The sequence below is a fragment of the Meleagris gallopavo genome, chromosome 14 (assembly GCF_905368555.1).
Source record: "Meleagris gallopavo chromosome 14, MGAL_WU_HG_1.1, whole genome shotgun sequence".
Taxonomy (NCBI): Eukaryota; Metazoa; Chordata; class Aves; order Galliformes; family Phasianidae; genus Meleagris; species Meleagris gallopavo.
In genome coordinates, this window is record NC_139417.1 from 2,026,095 (window position 1) to 2,042,216 (window position 16,122).

At 49.3% G+C, this 16,122-nt stretch overlaps 1 protein-coding gene across 1 annotated transcript in view; it reads left to right on the forward strand.

Annotated features, from left to right (window-relative positions):
• The window catches only part of RNF123 (ring finger protein 123), a 42,857-nt gene that overhangs the window by 7,815 nt on the left and 18,920 nt on the right, over positions 1-16,122 (forward strand). The window contains exons 8-28 of the mRNA XM_085235818.1: positions 142-228; positions 716-783; positions 1,697-1,822; positions 2,500-2,614; positions 3,397-3,501; positions 3,610-3,735; positions 4,338-4,430; positions 4,604-4,677; positions 5,163-5,280; positions 5,665-5,764; positions 6,228-6,289; positions 7,103-7,174; positions 7,719-7,839; positions 8,175-8,276; positions 9,480-9,586; positions 10,049-10,247; positions 10,773-10,918; positions 11,112-11,195; positions 11,982-12,089; positions 14,358-14,535; positions 15,520-15,594. Coding sequence (XP_085091944.1) covers positions 142-228; positions 716-783; positions 1,697-1,822; positions 2,500-2,614; positions 3,397-3,501; positions 3,610-3,735; positions 4,338-4,430; positions 4,604-4,677; positions 5,163-5,280; positions 5,665-5,764; positions 6,228-6,289; positions 7,103-7,174; positions 7,719-7,839; positions 8,175-8,276; positions 9,480-9,586; positions 10,049-10,247; positions 10,773-10,918; positions 11,112-11,195; positions 11,982-12,089; positions 14,358-14,535; positions 15,520-15,594 — 2,266 coding nt within the window. The remainder of the gene's footprint in view (positions 1-141; positions 229-715; positions 784-1,696; positions 1,823-2,499; positions 2,615-3,396; positions 3,502-3,609; positions 3,736-4,337; positions 4,431-4,603; positions 4,678-5,162; positions 5,281-5,664; positions 5,765-6,227; positions 6,290-7,102; positions 7,175-7,718; positions 7,840-8,174; positions 8,277-9,479; positions 9,587-10,048; positions 10,248-10,772; positions 10,919-11,111; positions 11,196-11,981; positions 12,090-14,357; positions 14,536-15,519; positions 15,595-16,122) is intronic.

A 16,122-nucleotide genomic window follows, 5' to 3' on the forward strand; every position in this document is an offset into this window, starting at 1 on the left:
GATGGCAGGCCACGGGCAGACCACATCTGCTGTCAGCTGCACTCCCTGTCTGCCAGTCTCCCTCTTGAAGCTGCTCTTGCAATGAGAGGGATCCTTTGTGCTTGTCCACATCTGAGTCTCCTCTTTGATACTGTGATGCAGGAAGGAGTTGGAGATACGCCAGATTCCTATGCGTATGATGGCAATAGGGTGCGCAAGTGGAACGTGACCACTACCAACTATGGCAAAGTGAGTACTGTCCTTCCAGGAAGGGAAAAGAAAGCAGGTGTCTCCTGCTCACTGGATTCTGCTGGGCCCTGTGGAAAGCATTTGATCTGAGCTTCCTGCTTCGGTCTGCTCTTGGGGAGGCTGTGTGCCAGCACTGATTTGTACTCGAGGGGTATGGAACGCCCTGTGTGGTGCTTTGTTTGGCAAGCCCAGCAGACTGATTCCCAGCACAGTGCTGCTGGTGATGACTGAAGGGCTCTGGTTCTTTGTAGCGCATCAGAGGATGATGCAGTGTCGGGATAAGCATTGTTCTGATCCTATGCGTGTTCCTAACACTCAAGGGAAAAAAGAAAATCCCATGTCTGAAAATGCAGTGTGAGCTGCTGTCAGAAAGAGCTGTCACTCCTTTTTTCCTGAATCATAAAGGACTGATTGGGCTTACAGTCCTTCTTCTGATGTGGGAACTTTCTGGGTATGTGTCTAACATTTTTTTCTCCTTTTAATGCAGTCTTGGGCTGCAGGAGACATCGTCAGCTGCCTGATAGACCTTGAGGAAGGCACTATTGCTTTCTGCCTGTAAGCATCTTTGCCCAGTTCCCTGTTCTGTGAATGGCTGCATGTAATCTGCATGTTTCTTCATTGCTCAGCAGGTTGCTGATCCCTCTTTCTTCCTCCTCCCCTTTATGTTCCTTGTTAGCTCCAGCCTCTGCTTTTCTGCTTTGTTTTGTGAAGCCATCTAAGTGAGCTTGGAGTTTCCTAAGGTCGGGTGAGAGCAGTTGCTGAGAAAGTGCTCAAGCTCCTAAATAGCTGTAAAGTTTGCTGGGGTTTTGAAGGAGAATGCACACCATATTGGGATGCTTAATACTATAGTTGGCTGAGCCCCACTGATTGCTCTCATGGCAAATGTAGACTTGCCTGTGCTAGAGTCGGAGGGAAGTGTGATAGATAAATGTGATAAATTTCCAGCCTCCATCTCCAGTGGACAATGAACAATGGCCAGCCTGAGTACAAATTGTTCCCAGGCCCTAAACTACGGCCTGAGACAAGTCAGCTGGAATGAAAAACTGTCAGATGCTGCCATTGTCTTTCAGAGAAGAGTGGACTAAGACCATTATCCTTCTATTTCTATCAGAGGCAAGTGGATGAGGCCAAAAATGCCACCTGCCTTTAAAATGTCCTGGTAATCACATACCTTGTAAGGATTTGGGTTGCCCTTGGAGCTGAGCAGGGCTCTTCATATTGTGCAGACTCCAATGCCTTTCCATGCCATTATGTGCAAATGAGAATTCGGCTGTGATTCCCAGGGTACTTGCTCAGCAGCACTGTGGTGTCTGCACATCTGTCAGGTTACAAGTGTTTAGAATGTATGAATGACTGTGATGTCTGTGTTGGCAGGTTGCTGGGAGGGGAGTGCAGATACATGAATTGCCTGCTTGACCACAAAACCCTTTGACCGTGGCTAAAGTTTGGTGGGCTTTTCTTCTTTCAGGAATGGCATCTCTCTAGGAACTGCTTTTGATAACATCACGAGAGGTGCTGGAATGGCTTACTTCCCTGCCATCAGTCTCTCGTTCAAAGAGTCTGTTGCTTTTAACTTTGGAAGCCGTCCACTTCGATATCCTTTGGTTGTGGGGAGAGGAGGTCTGAAGGGAGAAGAGCCTGCCCTGAGACCATCTGTGGAAGCTGTGGAATGTCTGTATCTGAGTGCAGTTCACTTTCTTCTCTTAGCACTTCTGCTCAGAGCAGGATCAGGGAGAAAAGAAGCAGACATCCCTCAGCCGGACCACAACTGCAGGGCCCACAGTCACTTTTGCTGGCACTAGCAATTGCTGAAATTGAGTTTGCTTTAAGCTCTGAATCAACAGCTAACGCTTCAAGCCAGGAGCTGCCTGTTTCCAGGCATTCAGATCCCTGAAAATCTCACTTTCCAGACCTGGAAACTTTTTGTGCTTCTGAAGCTCTTGGCTTTGGGTCTGTTCAACCTCTCAGCCATGCAGGACATCTAGGATAGTAAAAGCATTGCACGCTGCCTTTCTGTGTGAAAGCTGAGATCTGCAGCAGTCCTGAATGTGCTCCTTGATAGTTGTTATGGAGGCTCCTTTCTGATCAGAAGCAGATAGGGAACTACTCAGTACCCACAGTATTGAGGAGATCTCGTGGCTTGTCATGCACTTAGAAGTGCACTTTGCCTTGAACTCAGACGTAGGCATGCATACTGTAAAACACTTTTCTTTGCTCAGATAAAGAAGTCCTGAAAGAATCTGATTGCATTTTACCTTAACACTTGCCCACTTATCCAGTGGAAGGCTACCGCCCCTTGCAAGATCCTCCTGTTGCAGACCTCGTGAAGGCTCGCAAGCTGCTGGGCTTCCTGAAGAATGTGATCCATATCGGGATCGATGTGACGGTAGGCTGATGTTACTGGGCAGGTCTGGGGGACATCGTGCCAGGAAATGTGGTTCTGCACTATGTACATGCTCAGATTTTTCCTGACACCTACGTGCTTTTACATGGAGCATACACATCTCTGATCTCTTTGTAAAATGGAATTCCTAATAGTTCCACCCTAAGGCTCCAGTTCATTCGTACTGGGCCTTGTTGTTCTCAGTCCCACGAAGTTTCCTTCTAAGAGATAGTGTTTGTTGGGTTCAGAATTACTGCATTTGATTTTGCAGCCTTGAAAGAAATTTGTTTGCAGCCCATACATTCTCCTGATGTCCTGGTGCAATGATGGGGCCATGCTCTCTGCCGTGAGAACTGTTTTGGTTGTACCAGTGTTCAGTAGAAACCAGGTTTTTTTTCCTCGAGGGTGAGAGATGTTCTGTTTATGCCCAAAGCACTGGGAATGCTCTCTGCTATAGTTTCAGTTTACTTGGAAGCCCTGTTCTCTTGTTGACCTCCTCTGCAGAGATTCCCATTTACAAGTAATGACATGCACTCAGAAAACAAGTTTTCATTTGGGAAAACAGATTGTCAAGGTGCATGTACGTGACTGATACTGACACCTGGACAGAACTACAGCTCTCTGGAGGCATGGTCGTGGCTGCTGCTCTGCCATCCTAATTTGCCACATTCAAGCTTTTTAGCCCAGTTCTAGCAAGCAGTGGCTGCTCCAGGCTTCCGGTACACTCAGTGCAGGGGTGGACAGGGTGGGCACCAAGCTGTGGTTTTCTGGGTTTGTCATTGCAGGAGGGGAAGCTGGTGGAGAAGGATGCATCCACGTGGCAGCTGCAGGGAGAACCCACAGTGCTGATTACATTGGCCCACATCTTCAATTATTTCTCCCCTCTTATGGTGAGTTTTGCCTGCTCGTTGCAAGCTTCTGTAGGTACCTGGTTCCGTGCTGACAAAGGGATGTAAATTGAGCCTCGGAAGGCTGTTGACTTGCCCGTCTTCCTGCAGTGCAAGGTGTATCTGGTGGAAGATGTGCTCATGACCTTCCTGTTGAGCATCCTGGAGCGAGGTGGGGCAGTGGAGGCCCATCCCCTTATTCAGCAGCTGCTGGATCTCATGTGGCTTCTCATGGAGGTGAGTTGTTAGAGCGCTGTGAGGTGCTTAGAATAGGAGCATCCACTGGAACATGCTGGTAGTGATCAACTTCTTTGCCTTCCTGGTGATGAGATCCCGTTTTGCAGTTGACAGTCTTCTTCCTGAGGTTATCTTGCTGACCAAGTGAAGCCAATCGTGCTGGTGGGGGTGTGCCAAGGTTATAGAAGAGACAGTTTTTGTCCCACTGGTTGGCTGTCAGTTGGACTCAACAAGGCAGTTCCTCCACCACCACATTTAACAAGAGCAGCTTGTCTTTCCCTTCTGGATTGATTCTGCCAGGGCTGAGTTGAGTAGGTTTGGGGGCTGTGGGGAGGGGTGACTCAGCCCAGCCAAATAGGACCTGGGACTTTGGCTTGTCCACTGGGTTGGTTTTACTTGCACAGAAGCTTATTCCCCTGTAGCAAGTGATAGAAGCAACCGCTGCTCACACTCTCCTGTTGAGTAAGGTGAGCAAATGCTGTGGGTTCACAGTGCCTGTGTTTTCAATACAGAGGGAGATGCTGCATCCTTCCAAAGCTGCACTATGGGAACTATAGCTGTTCCTGACATCATCTCGTTGCTGTTGTTTCTTTTTTCCTCAGGAATATGAAGTGCACGAGTGCCTCAAGCAGCTACTGATGTCACTGCTACGGGCCTACAGGTTCTCTCCTATCATCCCAGACCTAGGATTACAAGTGAGTTGCGCTTCTGAGTCTCCAGGAATCTGTGACCAGGCAGCTTCTGTTATGTCCCCTTGTCCAAAGGTCCCCAGTGTTTTGGATTATCTGCAGTTATTTAATCTAGCAGTGGCAGTTCTGTCCCACTGTACCTCTATAGATTGAGTCAGTTTTGCTTCTCATTTCCCTAGATTCACTACCTCCGGCTCACCATTGCAGTCCTGAAGCATGAGAAATCCAGGAAATACCTCCTCAGCAATGTTCTGTATCCTTTGTGCCTCCTCGGTTCTCTGTTCTCCCTACCCTCAATAATGCAGCCAAGGAGACTGCAAGGATTAGCAGGTCCCAGGAGGCAGAAGCCACCCCATCTTTGAGGGGTCGTTTCTCATTTTTCAAGTCTCCTCTGTTTGCCTGACACCATTCTCTGCAAAGTCCTGCTTTGAGGAGCGGGAAGCAGTGCCATGAAGGTCGCACCATTCTAACACACAGGGCTTTATTTCTACCTGACCCGCTTCTCTTATGTCCTTAGGCATTAGGGCAGACCACTGCTCTAACTCCTTTCAGAGCTGACTAACTGCCATCCATTTGGGCAGCTCCTGTGCTGAGTGCAGGAGGCTTCTCCCAGGAGCAGGAGGCTCTGGATTTTGCAGAGCTTTGAATGGTTTTGGAGCGGGGTCTCTCTACAGCTCTGGAAACATACCCCATCCCTTCTCTGTCACAGTTCTTGTGCTTCCTTTAATTTTGCTGCAGCTTTGATGTGCTCCGTTCAGTTGTGTTCTTCTACATTAAGAGCCCGCTGCGTGTGGAGGAGGCTGGTTTGCAGGAGCTCATTCCCACCACGTGGTGGCCGAACCGCTTCACCAAGGAGGTGAGTCAGGGCACATCTGCTAAGGAGACCAAAGGACCTCGGTAGTCTGTGGGCCCTTGTTAATGCAGGGAAACCCAGCAGAGCTGCGTGGAAGCTGTGCCCCTGTCATCTGCTGTTAGGGTGTGTGTCTCAGGGCTGGGGAGGTGACAGTTTTCCATGGCATCAGATTTGGAAGGGAACCTCACAGGGTCAAAGAAGTTGCAGATGGGCTTGTGTGTCCTCAGAAGACCTCCTGCCTGAGTTGTTACAAGGGCAAGGAGGGCCGGTTAGGTGTGCTTGTGTCCACACACTCATGCCTTGTTTCAGTGAGTTTCTTCTCCGGCTTTGGCAGGATGCTGCCCCATGCTGTGTACTCCTCCTGATCTCTGTCTGTTCCTCAACCAGGGCAAGGAGAGCAAGGAGGTGAAGGAGGAGAGTGCTGAGGAAAGACTGAGGCGGCGGGCGTATGAAAGAGGCTGCCAGCGGCTCAAGAAGCGCATTGAAGGTCTGTGAGGAAGGAGAGAGATTGCCAAGATCCCATTCTTTGTGGGCAGCCAGAGGGATCAACCCACGAGCTGTTTCCAAATCGCCTTCCAGACCTGACATGCAGCTGTGTTCCCATCACAAAGGCTGCACTGCAGAGGCAGAAGCCAGCCATGGCCACTGTCACCTGGTGGATGGGTTCAGGTGTTGGGCCCCCACTGCCCACATACGCAGCATTCTGCCAGGTGTTGTGAGCAAAGCAAAACCCACCTTTAGGGGCATTGTTTATCAGCTGGGGATGGATTTATTGCTGGGTGGAGAAGGAGAAAATTCTCCCAGTGATGGGACTAGCATTCTGCTGGACCTGGTTCTTTGTGCTGGGGTGGTGGTCTTTCTCCTCATGGCAGGGTACTGGTGGAGTTAGCACAGGCAGTTGCTTTCCAGTTGTTACTGTCCTGCAGCAAACTGCTGTGTCCCTGTTTTAGTGGTGGAAGGTCTCCAGGTTCAAATTCTGAAGCTGCTGCTGAACAACAAGGACAGAGGAGGGGTAAGCATTCTGGATTTTTTGCTACGTTATCTCTGCATCCCAGGACTTGTAAGGTATAGAAGTACAGCTGTGCAGACATTCTGTTCTCAGAAGTAGTTCTCTAATTGATCCAGTAAGGCAAGCTGAACTGCAGAAACAGTTTTTGGGCTCTGTTTAAAGGGGTATCGTGGAATCACAGAATCATAGATAGTCTCAGATGCTCTGCCAGTGATGACTGATGACATGAGCTGCACCTGGGCCAGCCCTGTGTTTCTGTTGAACTAGGCAGACACAGCCTGACTGCAGTGCATTCTACTCTAACAATTAATATTAGTTCCAGAGAGAAAGGAATGGCAGGTATGTGAGCGTGTGCCTCTGCAGAGCAGGTGGAGAATGTTCAGCTGGATAAAGCTGTGCATCTTCTGGCCATCATCAGTGCATCCCAGTTTGGGCCTCAGAAGACACAGCACTGCAAAGCAGTGACCCACTACTCATGGGTGCTGCAGCAATGGTGGTAACTGGGTCAACTGCTTTCTCCCTCTGAACGTAGCTCCCAAGCATATACAGCTCTGTTTCTCAGCAGCTTTGGACCCCACGAGGACTCAGGCATCGCTGCAGGCCCAGACCTTGTTGCAGACGTTCTGGGTACCTACTGATGTAGCATAACGCTGCAGATCTGCCTAATTAATATGGAAGAAAATATAGAGCCCCTCTACCTTACGTGCCTGAAGCCCAGATGCATCCCTGAGCAAGCATGACAGAGATGGACAGCTAATGCCTTTCTCTGGGAGTTCCTTTCCATGTGAGTTCACCACCTGCTTTTCTTCCTGCCAGGGGGAAGCATCCAGATACATCTTCCTGAACAAATTCCGCAAGTTTCTTCAGGAAAATGCTAGCAATAGAGGGGTAAGTCAGAGGGACAGCCTTCCCACACGCCTCACCTGAAGAACTCTCTGGTACCTTTGGGGTGGGAGCTCTTGCCCTTTTGGCTGAGCTGCTTCCAGCAGATGAACAACTGATACCTAGGTACAGCATCCCCTTCACCACCTGGGTGAGGACCACTCTTCTGGCCTTGGCTCAGGCTGATGGCCTGCAGCTAAGGAAGGTGGGGATATTACTATTATTGCAGGATATTACTATTATTTCCTCACCAGCCTCTCTGCGTTAACGAGCAGCCCATGTTCAGAGGCGGAACACGTGGTATCCATCCTCCTCTGTCACACCAGCTTGTTATTGTAGGGCCAGGGGTTTTACAGAGGTGGAAGCAGCTACATGCCATCAGCGCTGGGCTCCATCCCAGTGCTGGAAACTGGAGGTGCTCTTTGCAAATGGGTGCATGTGCTTTCAGCAAGACTGAGAACAGGAAGTTTCTGCCTGGCCCACGTGGCCACCAGAACTAAGAAGCACCTTCACAGCTGCCCTAATGGCTGAACTCTCATTGTTGCCCTAGAACTTGACTGTGTTGTGCCCACCAGAGTACATGGTATGCTTCCTGCACCGACTCATTGCTGCCCTGCGCTTCTTCTGGGATGGCCACAAGGTGAAGGCACCTGCTGCACTGAGCAGTGAAGGTAAGGCCTGGAGGAGAAGCTCAGGTTAGAGTAGATAGGTGAGAGCTGAAGAGTTTACAAAGGATCCAGTTTTCCCCAGTGACTGGGACTGGGCGGGAGGAAGGGCTGGGAGCCTTGTTGCCTCCTGCTTTGATGTGCATCTAGTGTTTGCTTTGTTATGGAAGTTACCTCTACCTTTATGGCTTGTGTTCTTGGAACAGAAAAAGCAGTCACTTGGTGTAGCACCAGCCTGGGCCATGGGCTCTGTCTTAGGACTTACCTGTTGGTGCTAATATACGTGTGGGGGTCCTGTGTAAGGGTCTGATGGGACAAACAAGTTTCCTTATCTACTTCAGAGGCATATGTCCCTCCCCAACTCTTCTATAATGGGAAGGTGGATTATTTTGACCTTCAGCGACTTGGAGGTCTTCTGTCTCATCTCAAGAAGACTCTGAAAGGTAAGTGCTCTCACTTCCAGAAGCTTTACCACAGGTCCTGGCTGAAGTTCACCAAGAAGACATCCCAGGGAGGGAGCTGTGGGTAATGAGATGTGATTAAATGTAAAGAAGGGAGACTTGAGTTTTGATGAGATGCAAGTTACTCTAGAGAAGGCAGCATCCCTCTGGGTTCGAGAGTCCTTTAAGTTAACAACTTTTTATATCCGTGATCTGGGCACTAATTTGTCTTCTCCTAATTGCAGGCTCCATTCTGAGTGTTCAGTTGGAAACTTTTTTTCTGAACTCCCGTCCTGATTTTTCTTGACATGCTTTTTATTCTCTGCCCCAAACTTGTTATGGTGTACGGCAGGCATAGTGGAGAGGTGCTGAGCAGAGTCAAGTCTCAGTCCCTCTCTGAGTCAGGGTAACTCCAGCCTACTCAAAAAGCCCAGCAGCAAAACCAGGATGACTCCCTGTGGGACCAGGTGTTAGCTTTGTCATTTGCCCTGGTGAGTCTGCCACTCCAGCCCCCCTTGCTACAGCTGTAGGGACATGCCAGATCTGCAGATGTAAGATGGGAGTCCAACTCAAGCAATCCCACAAGGATACCACTTCAGCCTATGGCTGGTGGAAGGAAGGGAGCCTGGGAATACCTGCTGGGAAGTGCTCTTGCTCACAGCCAAGGGCTGGAAACTGTCAAAGCCTGCACAGTAAGAGATACCCAGGTTTTACTTGCTGTACCACTCCAGGCAAGCAGTAGCAGCAGCCCCAGGTTCTTTCTGGATCGCTTTAAACCCAGGACTATGGACAAGAAAGCACGTTCAGGCTTTGTACAGCATAGCCATCTGAGAAGCCTTCCTCTGGGCTGTGAAGGGACCTGCAGTCTTAGTGATCTGGGGACAAAATCATGGGGCAGCAAATTGGAGGATTGGAGGCTCAGGTGGTCTCAGGCCCTGAAATAACTTCCCTGTCTTTGGCCCTGTTCATTGTCTTCTGGTTCCTCTGTTTGCTGCTGGTAGGATAGGAACAGAAAGGAGCAGTACCTGTCATTATTTGGTATCCACTCTGTAGGGAGTGGTGAGCTGGGGGGAAGTGAGCCTGTTCTGATGCAGCATCCAACCTCGCTGGCTGCTTCTCTACTACTGAGAAGCAGGAAAGAGAATGAACCTAGGGCTGTGACAGGTAACTTGTGCATTCACAGCTGCTCTGGTGTGCTCTTTGCAGATGACCTGGCTGCAAAAGCCAATGTCCTGATTGACCCTGCAGAGCTGCAGGCAGTGACAATGGATGATCTTGATGAAGATGAGGAATCGGCAACATCAGCAGCACAGGTGAGCCACTGGTGCTGGGCAGCAAGCTTAACCTCTAGCTTGAAAAGCTTTGTTTAGGGGAAAGCAGTGTCTGGTCCAGGACTGTAACCAGCCCGTGGGCAGCCAGGTTAACAACTTGTGGGAGATCACGAAGAACTTAGATGCACCAAGTCTGAGCAGCCAGATTTTCTCTGCACTGTAACTATCCCTTGATCTGAATGTGACCCTCTCCTCTGTGAAATCTCTCAATGCTTACTTTTAAAGGAAGGCATGGCAGCTGTAGGCACAGTAGCTTCTTGCTGTGCAGATATGCTGCTTGTGCCTGACACGTGCCCCAGATGAGGGAACACACATCAGCTAACTGAGCATCATCTCCCTTTCCAGTAGCCCTTGTGCATCTGTACCGAAATCCCTGCAGGAAAAAAAGGAGGAATAGCGAGCAGCATAACAGCTAGAACTCTTTCTCCCTTAATTTCTTCTCAGTCTCAGCGTCCCTCTGCCACCCTGGCCATTGGTGGAGCTCTTGCCAGACCTGGCTGGCTCAGCTCTCCCACCCTGGGCCGTGCCAACCGTTTCCTCAGCACAGCGGCCGTCAGCCTGATGAACCCACGGCGACCTCTTGGTACCCTTGAGAAGGTCAAAGTACGCACTCTAAGTGTGGAACAGCGTACAGAGGAAGACAGTGAGTACTTCTGCATGCTAGCATGGCCCAGCTGGTCCCTGGGAGAACAGCCTCTTCAGCTCCCCTTGCTCTTGTGAAGAAAGCAATCTGTTTACTTCCAGCATTGCTCCTTCCCTTTTCCAGGGCATGCTGAGACCCACAAAGTCCACAGTTAACCACTTTGCTATCCTGTGCATAACACTCTTGATGTTCTTGCACTCTGTATGCAAGGAGGTGCTGCCTTGGCTCCTGTAAGAATAGCATGAGTTGGCAGGGAGGTAATTTGGAGGCAGCGCTGTTGTTGGCCCCTTGGCAGGGCCAGGCCAGTCTCTGAAATGTGGCTTCAGTCTGTTAGAGCAGATCTGGCAGGTCAACTTGATGCACACAGTGAGATGGGATGGCGTGTTTGTGTGTCTAGGGAAGGAACAGCGTGTTGCAGGTATACTGCAGGGTTCTGGTCATTGGCTTGAGAAAGGAGCAGGCAGGAGCTGTGGTGCCAAAATGCCTTGTTGAGAACTTCTCTCCTGTCTTGGGGGTGGATTGCAGTTGAAGGCAGCAATGGAAATGAGGGTCTCTTACTGGGGAGACCTCCAGAGGAGCCAGACCAGCCCATCACAGAGAACTCCCTCCTGGAAGTCCTGGATGGGATAGTGATGATGTACAACCTCAGTGTCCACCAGCAGCTTGGGAAGGTAAGCAGCACGTGCTTTGCAGGCATCCATTCTCCCAGTCTCTGTTACTTCTATACTGACTGTCTGTTCTCTGCTTGCTTAGAGACTGTGTGTTCTTTCCTTCTCCCAGCTCCCATGGGGGATCAGATTGCATGCTTTTTTGTGTAGGGAAATAAATGCCTTCATGTTTTGTTGGAATCTGCTTGCTTTTCAGATGGTCGGTGTGTCAGATGATGTGAATGAGTATGCTATGGCACTGAAAGACACAGAGGAAAAAATCAGCCGCTGCCCAAAGAGAGTAAGTGTTTCTGGACATCCAGCTTCTTTCTCTGGAAGCTCCTCAGTACCTGGCAAAAAGTTTGAAGCACAGTGCATGATTTCCAGCAGTGAAGCTGGAAATGTTTTGTTGGGGTAGTAACTCATGCCTGGAGCTGGCAGCCACATTTCATGCTGTGCCAACCAATTGTACTACTGCTTCAAGAAACAGAGGCACTGAAGCAACTGCTTCAACTTCTCCCAGACAGACTGTGAGAGTTTGCAAACCTCCAAGTGCTGCAGCTTGGAGCCATTCTCCTGAAGTTGGGACTAGGGGTACCCCACAGCTGTGACTTAGGGTTTGGAAAGGTTTCCTGTCCAGAGGAGACCTTCCAATCCACAGCTACTGCACTTTTGTCTGAGCTGCTGGGACTTTTCCTTACATCTAGCATTCACAAGCAGAGTGGAGGGTTCAGAAAAAAACAAGTAGTAAATACCCTGCAGTGGTGAACATGGGACACTTATGTCCTCTGCAGCTGCTGGAGACAGAATGAATCCGGTGATGCATTAAAAAAGTATCTCTGACAGCAGTTGATCCTAAAGCTGTCAGGACCATTGTCTGCATCAGGCCTTGTGGGCTGCAACTGAGGCCAGTAAGTGCTTTTTATAGCACTGATTCCCACTCCCTCCTCAGAAGGGGAGTTGACCTCTTTCTCTTCTGCTTAGCTACCCCCAGGGTGGTACTTGCTTTTGTGTCGTTTGTCCAGCTTTGAAGAAGGAAAATATAAGTGGAAGTGATATCTGCCCTCACATCTCTGCACTCTTTCAGAGGAGAGACATCCATGAGGAGCTGCTGAAGAGCCAGAAGGTCTTCTCTGAGAAACTCAATCACCTAAGCCGACGCCTTGCCTGGATAAATGTCACCATCTATTCAAAGGTGGGCAGGAACGTAATGTGAGTGGCTCAGAAGGTATTGAGCAGGTGTGCCTCTGTACCTGTGCTGCTCAGCTCACATGTCGCAAGTAGCATTTTTGCTGGTGCTGGAGCAATGCTGATGATCTCCAGGCCTTGTTTGTGCCTTTGTGCACGGGGATTCCTTCTTAGGCCTGGGCTCCCTCCTGCCCCAGGGTTTGTACATTAGAGCACAGCCCAGTCTGTTCGGAGCTTTGTGTGGTGCTGTAGGCTTTTCCTTGGGGAGTCAAGTCTCTGTGGTGCAGATAGAAGCATGCAGGCCAAAGGGACATCCAGTTCTTAGGGCAGGTTGAGAAGACAGAGAAGCTATTGTGAAGCATTTCCCTGAGCTGTACTGCATGTCACAGAGAGTTCTCACTAAGGCTTCTCTTCTTGGAATCTGCAGCATCCAGCCCTTATGAGTTTCCTTTTCAGATGTTCTCCCCTTCTTCACTTGGTTCTCAAGTGCTTTTTATATTTAGTGCCACACTGACTGTTAGCACAGGTTGTCCCTTCTTCCTTGCATTCACCATCTTCTGGTGTAACATCTCTGGTCCTGCTTTTCTCACAAGCAGCTTATGCTCTTACACCCTGCAGATCTCCTCTTGTGTTCCCTTGCACATTACCTTACCCCATCTGTGTTTGTATGTTCTTTGTTCTGGGGAGTAGGACACATTTCTTTCAACATGCAGTGCCAGCATATATCCCAGGATGTAAACAGGGAGGGGAAGAGCAGTGGCTCCTATGAACATATCTGCCAGGGCTGTGAAGGCAGAACTCTTTGCTTGTCCCCTCCATCACTGGCAGAATACGACTGCAGGGCACAGCATGGCAGCTCTCCAGCCACATGAGCATAGCCCTTGCTTGCCAGAAAATGCACCTTTCTTCCTGGATCCCTCTTGAAAGGCAAGGGGCTTTCCCAGTGCATATCAGTTATCACTGTAGTAGCCCGTGCAGAAACAGTGTTGTTGTCTCTACATGAGCTGTTGTCATACTAAGGATGGGTACCTGCTGTTTGCCCCAGAGTTGTATCCCCAGTGGGCTCCAGCATCCACGTGGCCTGCGTGCCAGGGAGGGACACATCTGTTCAAGTGTTGCTGATGGAGAGAAGGAGTGAATCTGCTCTCTGCCCAGCGGGGAAGTCCTGCTCTGTGCTGAGGTGTCAGAACAGGAGAGGCTGCTGTGTCCTCTGGGGAATTCACCGTGAGTTTATTCTGAGCTGTGGGATTTGATGTTAGATGAAGGGAAGGGCAAAACGCCCGTAGTTTTAAGGTAGATAATGCCATCTTCAGAACACCCCAGGGGAAGACCATTTCGACTTATTTTGTTAAGACACTATTTATCTGTCACACTGTGGGTAATCACATCTCTCCGTCCTCTTGCTGTAAGCTTTCTTCCATCTTGGCAATACCTGAGATAATGTTCTTAGATTATCAGGTCTTAATAAAATCAAACACAGCTCTCTTTACCTTCGTGTTGTCTGCACAATTGCTGATTATAACTGTTGAAAACAACGCTTGAGCTGAGGTGTGTGTCAGCGTTGAGGTAAAGATGTCTTTTATTCAATCTAGTTGATTTTCTCCCCTTTGGTGTAATTTACAGAACAAACTCACATAGCTCTCCCAGAGATGATAGTGGGATACTTTAGAAAAGGTACTAGGCAGATGGAATCACTGATCTGTACCTCTGAGGTGTTGTTGTTTTTTTAAATTTGAAATGTAACTCTCGTCCATCTGTTTTTATGTAAACTGCTAGTGTTCATCGTATTTCTTGGCATTACAGAATATAAAATAACATTTCCTCTTCTTACGCCTTTGTTGATACTGATTTTAGGAGCTTAAACTTATATAGATGCCCTTAAATTTCCTGGTTTTGATTTAGGACCTCCAGAGCTTTGCTAGAGAAGCAAGAAGCCAGTGCTGCTCCAGACAGGGAGTGTGGCTGAGTGGCTGGCATGGAAGTCAAAAGGCTGTGGCCACCTACTGCAGGGGTCTGAATTGGTGTGAGCTCTCTGCCAGTTTCTGTGTGTTAATTCCTGCAGTGGCTGAGGTTTCTTTCTGCCAGATTTATGCTGAGATTGCTAGTGCCTAACAACACGTTTTTTGTGATCAGGCTCATGTGGTCTCATATTCCCTAGAAAAGAACAGATCCTGAGGGGATTCAAGACTCAGTGAGACAAAGTCACTGCTGATCTGGTCTCCTGCTGGTGATAGTTGTGCTCTGAACTGACTGGGGATTGCTGTGTTCTTGGCAGGAGAAGATGCAGGATATCTACTGGCTGCTGAGAGTGTGCATCCGCACCATTGAGCATGGTGACAGGACAGGCTCGCTTTTTGCTTTCATGCCAGAGTTCTACCTCAGCGTGGCTATGAACAGCTACAGTGCACTCAAGAACTACTTCAGTCCTGTCAATAGCATGGAGGAACTTCCAGGTAAGGGGATGGGGAGGCCTTGCTAGTCCTGGCCTGGTAAAATCTAAGTAAAGCCCCATCCTTATGATGTACTGGTAGCTATGCATCCCTTCTGTATCCTTCCATGGCTGTGATATCCTTCACTTTGTATTGTTTGTGTGATGTGGGGCAAGTGCTGAATGCTGTTCCTTGGGTAGGTGCCCACTGGTGACCTATGCTCATTACTGAACTTAGGTGGGATGCCTGTGCCTTGCCCTGAGCTGTCACAGCATTAGCTGTACTGAAAATCATTGGCATGGTGTTTCCAAGGAGGCATTGGGAATGGGTTGGGATGCAGGAAGATGTCATTGTCCTGACCATGTATGCCACTGGTTGGCTGGGTGGGGGGATTCATGCCATGAGTGCAGGAACTGGGGCTGTTTTCAGTTCCTCATGGGATTTGGATATGGAGATGGACATCCACTTCATGCGAAGCATCTGTGTTCAGCTGGTTTCAGTCTGTTCATGCTTTTCCTAGCTACATCACCCTAGCAATTCTTAGGCTTTCCAGAGCCTGCAAAGGCAAGAGCTGCTGTTCCATTCAACAAGATATAGCTAAAAAGTGTCCATTAATTGGAAGCTGTGCAGGGAGCAGTAGAACTAAGCAGTAATAGATTTATTGCTTCAGGGCCTGCAGACTGGACACAGCTTCTCTGCATAGATCTAGGGTGCTATTTGTGTTGCTCAGCTCCTTCTGCATTAGACTTCTCTCCCTTGTCATCTGTCACAGTTGCTTGGTTTTTTGGTTTCACCTTTCTCTGAGTAACTGCTTCAGACTGCAGGGGAAGGCTGGAAACTGTGTTGCAGATACATGTTTTCCCAGCTGTTTGTTTTGGCAGTTGGAAAGGCAAGAAAGCTTCAAAGTTAGCTGCTGCAGGAATTCATCCCACTGCCTGTCCTGTTGCAGGACCACAGGTCTGCCCACTGGGTCGTTGCATGACTCCTGCTCCCTCCTTCTCTTCACAGGCTATGAAGAAACCCTGATGCGCCTCGCTGCCATCCTGGCCAAACACTTTGCTGACTCAAGGATTGTGGGCACAGGTAATGCTGCTCTCCTTTTCTTTGGGGTGATATGTTGCAGCCCTGGCTGGCCCCACTGCCAGTGGCTCAGCAGTCTTCTGTTGGGATCTACCTGCTGAACTCACTGAGTGCTCTATACCTCCTCAGGCAAAGTGAGGCTGAACACTGCTGTTACCCCATGTGTCCTGCTTAATTCAGGGTTAGGTACATGACCCAGGATGCCACTTTGAGAGCAAGGCTCATATCCCAGCTACTTGCACATTAGTCTGGGGTTTCTCCTTAGCTGCCTAGGCACAGGGATGCTCTCCCTGCTGACTGGGGCAGCAAGCCTCTGTTTTTCCTGAGCTGTAGTAGGTGTAGGCAAACAGATGCAGATACAGATGGACCATATACAGGAATCTTTCAATTCACTATGAACTTCTACTAACATGAGGAGCACACAGGCTTGTACAAAAATGCTCACCTCTGCATGCGTGCTTCTGCCTGTGGTTCTCTGAGTTTGGGGCTTGACTTGGGCTTCTGGAGAAACCCAGTGTCGCGCTGAGTGGA